At 46.6% G+C, this 10,439-nt stretch overlaps 1 protein-coding gene across 1 annotated transcript; it reads right to left on the minus strand.

The window, feature by feature from the left end:
- Positions 1–4,861: 4,861 nt before the first annotated feature.
- On the minus strand, positions 4,862–10,196 carry LOC103770461 (TBC1 domain family member 24-like; the record flags this gene model as incomplete). Its single annotated transcript, XM_008937718.1, has 5 exons — positions 4,862–5,160; positions 6,585–6,816; positions 7,250–7,345; positions 9,053–9,116; positions 10,038–10,196. Coding segments are annotated over 5 exons (706 nt in total), but the record flags the coding sequence as incomplete, so codon positions are not given.
- Positions 10,197–10,439: the final 243 nt, after the last annotated feature.

Consider the following 10,439-nt stretch of genomic DNA (forward strand, 5'->3'; position numbering starts at 1 on the left):
GCCGTTTTGGTTTGGTTTTTTCTCTCCTCTGCCCGCCAGGAGTTTCCCTCAAACCCCCGGAATTCAGTGGAGTTAACTGGAAACTCAAAGGGCTTTGCTGGACCTCGGCCATGCCCTGTGGGGAGCTCCCAAGGCATTTCACAGAGAGGATCCCGAGATCCTCCAACTATGCCGAAGTTCCTGCGGTGACCACAAGTCTTCCGTTTAATTTTCAAGCATTAGCAAAGACTAGGCCTAAGAGACAGGAGCATTTCTTTAAGCTGGGAACGCTCCTTTCAGCCGTGGCAGAAAGCATCTGAGCTGCCGGCAGGGGCAGGGAGGGGTCCAGGGCAGCCCCAGGCCACCAAGGGGGACAGAGGGACAAGGTTGAAAGGAGCAGCCCCTGGGCGAGCTGCCTGCCCGGGGCCAGCAGCACCCACCCGACGGGGCTGAGGCCATGATGGTGTTTGCATGCAGAGGGTGCAACAGCACTGCTGGTCTGATCCACCACTGCTGGTGGCCAGAGGACACCTCCAAGCTCCATTTTAAACCCAGGCTGGGAAGAAGGTTCCCTTTACAGGATTTGCTAATCTAAGGTTTTTTACAGGCAGTTTGGCACCTGATCTCGGTGGAAGCCTTGTGAGGCCTCCTCAAATGGCCAGGGGCTGTGTCATCACTTCACCATAGGGAAGAGTTCCTGTGAGAGAACACATGCTCCAAGGTTTGCTTCTCCATTTCAGCACACCACATGCTACGAGGTCCACAGGAAAGAAAATAACCAAATGAAGAACATAGTCAGTAGCCTCCACAGTCAAACACCTTTTAATATAATCCAAGAATCTGCACAGTAACAAAAATACCATCAATGTAGGGCAGCAAGTCTAACAATAGGGTAGAAAACCAACTCAGCAGCACACCACCACTCATCGGAGGAAAAACATCACCCCAAATAATACACACACTCATCTCAAGCACAAATAGTCTGATATTCATGACAGAGAGCTGGGAGAAAGGCTTCTCAAAGTTAACAGCCAGGTGCCCGAGCCTCCGATCTGCCCAACAGCCAGAGTCCAGGTGCCCAGTGCAGGAGCTGAGCTCTTCCAGCAGCACGGCTGCAGGGGAGCCCCTGGTCCCCACTGGCCGTGACATCCACGGGGCTGTGGCAGCTGTGGGGTCAGTGGGGAGAGCAGCTCACACACCAGCAAAGACGTGGATGGATTGGCAAGGATGAATCACACAGTTCCAAGGCAGACAGGAATGGCAGCTGATCGCCCTGCAGGTGCCACCCCTCCTGGCTGAGCACAGAGCTCTGCTGGCATGAAGTGCAGCTCTTCAGAGAACGGCACTGCCCAGCCCTCCAGTAACACTGAGGAAATGGGAGTTCTTCCCTTCCCTTTGTTAATTTGCCTCTATTAATAGGAGGTCCATTAAGGTGCTTCATCAGAGAAGGGAGAGTATCAAAGTGCATGACCTGCAGGAATGACAGTTTGGGAGCAGGGAAGTCTGTCCAGCCCGGCTGACAGCTGCACATAATTCCTGTGCCCTGAAAATAGCCTAGATGCCATCTGCAATAAACTCCCATTTCTGATGTCAAGAGTTTCTAGTCTTTTCTGCCTTCAAGAAATGATTCCAAAGCAAAAACGGCTTCTCAGGAAAGCCAACGTGCCCCTGAGGAGCCGTGGCAGCTGATGCCCAGTCTCCAGCTGTCCAGCTCCACAGAGCAGCTCCAGGTGACACTGGCACTCTCACTGTCACTGCTGCCAGCAGCACTACAAACAAGGACTACAAACTGCACCGACAGTTGTTCAGTTACAGCGTGACCAGAGCACTTCACAGCTGGGGTACCTCAGATAACTTCGACTTTGTGGTAAGGCACCCATCATAGTCATTGTCTTAAAAGCCAGCCTGTGGTCTCCACCTCAAGAGCTCTACATGCAACACAGACTGCTGGCTTAATGACCAGAAATTTGACATACACTTGGTCAGCAACGACCATTAACTACACAGGCAAAAGAACAAAAGCCTCTCTGCTACTGGGAAGAAACCCCAGTCACGATGCTCCTCCTCTAAGGTGTCTCTCACAACCACCCCAAGAGTTACAAACGAGGACTTGCACATGGAAAGGAACATTCATTTTTATTGTGTGAGGATGACACAGCACTGCACACCTCGCTAGGAACTGTGGCCTGGTGCTCACTCCCATTTCCACCACACACACTGGTGCTGCACACGGCTGCAGCAGGGGAGGGCTGTATCAAACCACAACCTTCTCTTCGGTGTGTGCCTCAAGACTGATATGAGCAGTCAGGATCACCTGTCAACCCCTTTACCTCCTGCTGTGATCTGCAGCCTCCTGTAGGGCATTGCTCAAACTGCTCTGGGCTGTGACTGCAGAGCAGGGCTCAGACACTGCCACCCAGAGCGAGGTCTTATTTAACATCTACCTTCAGCCCCAAGTGCAAGACTGGCCATTGAGATGAGTTACCAGGAAGGGGTCTGTCTTCTGTATGTGCTCATCTGGCACAAGGGGTGCTGAGCTGAGCCCTGCAGCTGGCTTTTGAAAGACACCAGAGATCCTGATGCCTAAACCTCACTGATTTCAGTGCTGCTCCCTGGATTCTCACACTGATGTCCCATGATGAATTTCTGAGCAACTGTGCGTTATTTCTGATTTCAAACGCCCAGATCCCTGGGCAGCAAGAGCAGAGCAGGGAGCAGGGGGTCTTAGATATGGCTCAAGACACGGTACAGCACTCGGGCTTTGCGGATGCAGCTGCATCCGTCAGGATGGGCTGAGAAATCCCATCACTGCTGCCAGCTGCAGGAAAGATTCTGCAGAAAAGAACTGTTCATTTTCAGTGTAATACTCAAGTCCTGCAGATCCTGCCAACACACAGCTCGAGGGAATTTGACATGTTAACAAGCTGAAAATTAATGCTGTTGTGTTTTGTTTTGTTTTTTTTCAAGGGCACCTCAAACAAACTTGAAAGAGAGATGAGATGGGGACAAAACTGAAATCCCACCTACCCTTAAGAGAAACTACTAAATGGGATCCACTTTTGGTGTTCTTTTGTTTTGTCTGAGGAAGCTTGTGCAATACTAGGAAGTGCAAAGTGATGAAGTTAGCTTTGAAAAAATTATAGAAGGCAGCATCAGCCAGTACTTGTAAAAAGCCAGATATGATTGTTCAGGTTCCTCCCCATCCAAACACAAACAGAACTGAATTATATCTCCCCTTCTAGGGCAATCCAGTTTACAGTAATGCTGTGACAAGACTGCTGGACAGAACTCACCAAGTGGGAAGTGGGAAAGAAGAGAGGCCCAGTGCTGCCTCTCAAACAGCGTGAAGGAATCCAACTCCAAATATAACTGGTGCAAAAGACATCTTGAAGTCTTGTACAAGAAAACTAATATTTCAAAGAGTTATTCTGACAAAAAATTCAGAATGGCACCTGAAGAAGTAAATCCCATTTTTGCCAAGTTTGTACATCTGCTCTGCAAGAGGGAACCCTTCACCAAGACACAGGGTATCTTCACTGATGGCGAGCTAAAGAAGCCAACGTTCCCACCAAAGTCACCTGTGCCCTCTAAATATTAACCTGACCCTCTCCATCCTCTCCTAGCTGCAATTTTGTCACTATACATTTTTAATTTTTCCTTTTAATTAACTTCAAGTGGTAAAAACATTTCCCTAAAGCAATTTTTTAGCTTGAACTGCTGAAAAGACCAGCAATTCCTCTTTCCTCTCATTTTACTTGTTGTGGTAAATCTTCTAACTACCCAGTGAAGCTTTGAGAGGATCCTGTCATATGCTCTAGACTATGTTTATGTACTTGTGCTTCACGTGGGAGAAGTTCCACAGCAGATGCTGCAAGTTTTAGATAAAGACACCAGACAAGTGGCTCCAAACATCACACGCAGAGAACTGTTTGAATCCTCAGGAGCGAACGAAAGCCGCTGCGCAACACCCGAACCCCACCAGAGCACTGCTGGCCAAAATCCATTGCCTTTGTCAGGATCTCACCACTGAGAACACTCATGACGTGGAGAAACAGTGTTCCCTAGAGCTCTCCTGCAAAACTTGCCCACTCTGGGAAATATTACACAGAAGAATTCCCTCCCGTCTCCCTTCATTTACTTATGGGGAGACTGTAAAGCTTTTGTATTGCGTGGAGTGACACCAGCACAGTTCTCAGGCTGAAAGCTCCATTTCAGCTTCCAGGAAAGATGAAGAAAAGGAGGTTTCTGAGCACTGCAAATACACTGTGGCTTTCAGCTGCCTGAAACAGGAGTCAGTCTGAAGTCATACTGATATGGAATAGGAATGTAAACAAAATCAAGCCTTTGAGACATCCTTTTCCAGTCTGGATGCCTCTCTCAGAGGCAGACTGCTCAAGCAGATGCAACTGGAATGTGTCAAGAGTTCAGGTACAAGGAGCAGGGTAAGCAGCAATCACAGGTCCCGTGTGAATCAAGGGCTTTCAGGACTGAGCAGCTGGTATTGTTTTGTCTGCACGTCTGCTTACAGTAGGGCAATGACTTTATGAACTACTGTTCTGTGTCAGACCTGAGGCCCTCGGTGTTCCCTCTGAGCAGACATCTCATATTACTGGCTCACGCCAGATACTGGTGCCAGTGCCACCCACTTCTACAGCACACCTCCAACAGCACTCTGCCTCTGAGGAACTGCATCAAACTTCAAACCAAGCCTGTGATATTGACTTGTGTCCATTGAGGATGGTTTGAAATCTTGATATTCTCATTTCTACCTAATAACAGGACCTGAGCACAGATCTCTGGAGGTAAAAAGCGGAGGAGCTAATCTGATACGTTACTTCACCTTGACTTGTCTTAAATAAAATAAGAGTAAACAACTAAGCCCTGCATTCAAGTGCACCACTTAGTAATTACTAAAAACCCCACTGAGCCCAGCAGAAATTATGTTCTAACTTGGCTCCTGAATTAGAATTTGCCTTGGGACAAATCCTAGGACAACTGAAAAACTAGTTGATTAATGATAGTCACATCAACCGTTCATGGTGTCCCTGAAGCCCCACACCTCCAAGACAGAGATCTGGAAGCTTTCAGAGCACAAGGGTTGATTATTGAAAGTATTGCAGTGGCTGGTTCTCCCATGGTTCAGATCTGCATCGAGGTAAAGAGCCTGGCCATCACCACCTCCTGTGAAGAGACAAAGACAAGTGTAAGGGTGCCTCTGCATTTCTTAGCGTGGGAAACTGCTATTAAGTGCTTTTTTTTCCCCAGGGACAACAGGAAGCTCTCAGTGACATTCACTGTCTGTCTTCATGTGTGACTATGACTAAATGCATAGCTTCTAAATGGCACTATCAGAACTGGATGATTTACTTTTTTTAAGTTTACAAAAAAGAGTAATGCAAGTCAGTAAAGAACAAGGAGCCTGACTCAAATTCTGCATTTAAGAATTTTTATTCCGGTGTTGGAGGATCTTGGAAGCTACCAACTGCATATTTTCCCTCCAGTAAAGAAAAACCATAGAATTCTGTTAGCAGTCAAAAGACAAAGCTGAGTGAACAAGATCAGTAAGTAAGAGCATTGGCTCGGTCTTCTAAAGCATAAACCACACCAGAGTCGAAAGCATTCTGATTATCTGTGGGTCTATGTCAAGATTCACAGAGCTTACAGTCAGAGAATGCAGTGAAGTGAAATACATTTAAACAGAAATGTGTTAGGGAAACAAAACCAAAGATTTCCCTACTGCTTATAAGGTGACTGTCTAAGAATAGCTACTCAAAACACCTGAAGAATCAGAAGGGTGGAAATTCTGGTCTACAGCTGGAACTGTATGCAACATCCATTTCTATGTATCTGCTACCCAAGCTCGTAGTTCTCTTATCACTACTCACAGTGTTTATGTTGTTATGTTTACATACATGGCAAACAGACTCCCTTATGTAAAGCTGATAGAAGAGCTGGTGGGAAATTTGCTCAGCAGTAAAGAACTCTGAAATATCTGTGAGATATGGTCAGCAGGGATTTCTAATTCAGTCACACATGCACTGAAGCTCTCAGCAGCCTGATTGATAGTGGAACAGCCGAATTTACACTTGATTAGGGCACGTGCTGCTAGGTGGGAGATCAGCCAATGCTTGATGTTACAGAGGAAATCACCAGGTTAGTTGCTCTCCTAACAACCATCAAGTAAAGCTTTTTGGGAAAAGGACAGCTAGGATTTTATACCCATTTCCTGTAAAACCCCTTTAGGTGACAACTTTACTAAGCAGGCTTTTGCCAAAGTCAGCAGCACCACAGACCCAACAAAGTTCCAGGAGAATTAACATATTTTATACTTTACCCTGTTTCAAAAGTCCCAGTACAAAGTTCGTTCCTCTTCAAGAGCTACTTCTCACCACAAATTAGGCAGTAGAAAGGTCTGGCTGTGCTTAAAGCTACAACTACCTTACTCTGAAACACTTCTTGTTGGGTAATAGTAACAGGTTTTGGCCACTTTTATGTCCAGCTGCAGCAATGCTGCAGCACATATATGGTAAATACAGGTGACTGGCTTACCTGAGGTGGACAGGAAGAGCTGGTGGGAGGTGTGCTCAGGCTCCCACAGCACTTACCGACAATGATGCACTCGCTGCTGCCAGCCATGAACATGGAGGCAGTTTTGGAAGGCAGGTTGAAATGCCGAGCCGAGAGGAAGGGGGACAGGCGGTCCGAGGGCTCTGGGGGCGCGCTGGAGGAGAGGCTGCTGGGACCTCCTGAGCTATGGTTTTCTGGCTCTGAAGCAGTCGTGGCCAGTTCTGGGTGTTTGATGATCACCCACTCGTAGCGTTCCACTTCTGGCTGCAGCTGCAAAGGGGCAGAGAGGAGCCAAGCTGCAGCCCGTGCCCGTGCAGCACACGGGGAGCTCTGCACAGCCAGCAGCTCTCAAGCCCCTCAGCCGCCACCCGCGTCATCAGCGGCAAAACCTGGATCAAAGTGTCTTTGAGGCCAGATGTTAGTTTCTTTCTTTATACCTCTGCTTTTTAGGGGATTGAAGAAACGATGCAGAGTTTTCTGAGTTACCTTATTACATCTTTTAAGAAAATACTCAGTGCAAGGGGAGGAAAAGGCTTCCCACAAAAATGAAGAGTAAAATTTTCTCCTCCACATTGAGGGCTCGGTAGATTTTATACACTAGGAGGGCATATAATCCAGTGTCTCCAAGTGGAAGGGAGTTACTCACACCAGTACAGCGGTTCTGTCTTCCTGCTGGGTAGCAATGGTTACAAATTTTACTCACCCTGAACACAAAGCACTCCCCAGTTCCAAAGAAGCTGAGCTTGTTCCCTCCTCGCCTGCGCTCGCTCCAGTCTGTTGACAGGAAGGCCCCACAGACCTGGCACAGACAGCACAGCACCGTCAGGGAGCTTTCCGTGGAGGGGAAAGTGTGTTAAGCCCACTGACACCAGTGCCTCAGTCCAGAACTGAAGGTTTTATTTCAGTTTGGTTTCCAAAATCTCTGTATCCATGGATTAATGCAGCATAAGTACTTATATCTAAAGATAGGTTTAAAGGCTTTAATCCACTGGTGGGCACCCTCAGATCCTAAGAGTCTCAGAAATCATTTCACATCCTGGCCTTAAAGGAGAAATGTTCCAACACAACCCCAGGCACCAGTACCAAACCATAAATCACTCCAACCTTGCAAAGCTTGACTTCCACTCCCTCATTTTGGCATCCAAAGGAACAGGACTGTCCCAAGTTACACTGTGAGCAGTTCTGCCTGAATTTTTTCTGGTCATAAACAGTGGCCTTGGTGGCTTTCTGCATTTCAAACTGTATCTTAAAATCAGCTTAGCTGAGCCAATGCTGAACTAGCTCAGATATTGAAAGCAGCCTATTCAAACAGCATGGGGTTCATAGTTTCCAATAAAGAGAGCCATACCCTCATAGGGCTGAGCTTTTCTGTGGAGTCTTTTGTTTGAACTGGAAGAATTCCTTGCTACCAGCAACAGCATCACTGCCAAGTGGACATGGACCAAACAATGAAGCAGCAAGAATGGGATGAAAGCAACCCTGTGCTTTTTTGTTCCAGAAACTGGTTAAACAGAATTGTTCTAAGGTACATTTGCTGTTTAGCCTCTACCAGCATTACACGCAGAGCTCTTAGGAAAAAAATTACTGAAAAGGAGCTGTTTTTATATAGATAAATCATACACATAAACAAAAAGATGGGCCAGAACTCTGTTTTATCTGATATGCCTGAAGTACACAACAGCCAGAAAATCAGACAGCAAATTTTCTTCCTTCCTTCTAAAAATGTAACTAAAGACATCTGCGAAAAAAAACCCAAACCCACAACCACCAAACAAAACCCACCATATTTTTCTGCCTCTCTTTTGTTTGGACTTTTTTTTTATGTCATGCAGAGTGGCACAGCCAACCTGAAGCACTCGTGTGCCCTCCTTTGGAGCTTCTGAGCAGTATTTGTTTTAAAGGAGCATGAGATGAAGCTCATGTTTCTGTTTTCATGTTGCTGTCCAGCATTGTCACAGAGCAGATCAGAGAACCAACACTCCTGAGATAAGGCACCTGTGTGAACTCCTCCAGTTCTCAGAGCTTTCTTGTTTGGGCTTGGGAAACAACAATGAGATGAAGCTAAAGCTTTTGTTTCCACATTATGTAGCCCAATATTATTCATACCATTTAAATTCTGATACTTTCTCGCCTCATATCCTGGTGAAAATGAAAATATCTTCTGTGAATCACGAGCTTCTTAACTCAATTCCCCAGCCTCTCCTGATTTGGCAACTATGAGTCTGTCCAAGAGCTCAGTGAATTCCTCTGGTCCATCATCTCACATTACTTAGAAGAGGAAGAACAGCTGACCAAGACTGAGTTTACAAGAGTTACCCAAGAATGCACAGTCCCACAGTCAACAAAGGGAGCCATCTAAAGCACGCATTGTTAGCATAACAAAACAAACCCGAGCAATTTCAGGTCCCTGGCTTCTTCCTTTTATCACAAACAGCTGTGTGTTGCAACAGGGCATTACATAGCTGCCTAAACCCCAATTTAATTGGTTGCCTTTCACCTCACTCACCTCTTTTGCCGTGGTCTTGATGAGGAGAAGAGTTGGTTCGTGTCCCTCGCTGTGAGAGTAGAACCTGGAGTGCAGAGCACACAAAAATGAGCACGCAGCTACCACCAACTGCAGCTCTTCCTCCCCAGCACCAGCACCACCTCCTCCTCCAACTGATGGCATAGCTAAAAAAGACATCTGAAGACTGAGGATATTCCTGCAAATGCTTTCTACAGTCCATGGTAAATAACAGAGCTGAGTGTAAACAGACACTGTAACTTCTCTGTACTGTCTGTTGTGCCTCTGCAGAGTAACTAGAAGATGACCTCTCACAACCATGCCATTGAACTGAGACAACCTAAGGGAAGCTGTGTCCTGAGGACTGATGGATGTGTCTGAAGAGCTTTTGTTTTCACAGAAAATAATGATGATGCATTCTCTTTCCTTGCTTTTGCTTTTCCTCATAGGTACGTGGGGCTGGGACAGCAGACCACCCTCCACCTCAGTCCCTCAACTGCAGATGTCAAAACCATTACTGGGAGCTACAGGATTCCAGTCTTTGCTGTCAAGTGCAAGGAGAACCCATGCCTAGTTTATCCCACTTTAAAAATAACGATAATCAGATTCACAGGTAGAGGAATCTCCAGTTTCCATGTTTGAATGTGGTTATCTATCCAAAGAGCCTGCAGAGTAGCCACCGAGTTAAACCACTTGTACCCAGTGGGGAATGAACCAGTCTCAGACCAGCATATGCTGTGAGCTGATGCAAGCTGGACTTCTCTGTTGTTCATGGACATTTCAAAATGACTGCTCATGATCTGGCAAATGAAGTGTCCTGCTCCAAGGCTGCAGCCAGTATGAATTTGTCACATTTACACAGCATCACTAATAATACTTTTCAGATTAAGCTTTGACTTGGCAAGGCCCTTTTGTCAAGCCAGTACACAGTTTAACAGTTGCTCTTTTTTGGCCTCCAGCAGGGAAGAGTGGGGAAGTTTCTCCTTACCTGCTCAGACTACAGCCGTGTTCCAAGGTGGTGAAAAGCAAGAGGGGCTGGCAAAGTGCAAATCGCTCTGGGATCCACGACCAGATATCTCGCATCTCCTTCACACTGACAATTTCAGACTTGAAGTTCTCAGCATGAACTGCTAAGTGCACATTCTGCCTGAGAAATACAATACAAAACACTGAGAAACAGTAATTTAACACCAAAACAAGTTCTGGGCTACTGGACAGTACCACGCAAGGACAGCTGATCACTAAAAGACCCCGGCAGATACGCTCCTGTTCCAAGCTCCAGCCCACGGGATTAGGAGGCCATGACTTAGTGCAGATAATCAACTTCTGCACTTACCCTAATCCTCAAGAGGCAGTGATCTGGCCCTGCTGAAATAGCTGGAGCAATTCC

Source organism: Merops nubicus, unplaced genomic scaffold (genome assembly GCF_000691845.1).
Source record: "Merops nubicus isolate BGI_N331 unplaced genomic scaffold, ASM69184v1 scaffold51603, whole genome shotgun sequence".
NCBI classification, from domain to species: Eukaryota; Metazoa; Chordata; class Aves; order Coraciiformes; family Meropidae; genus Merops; species Merops nubicus.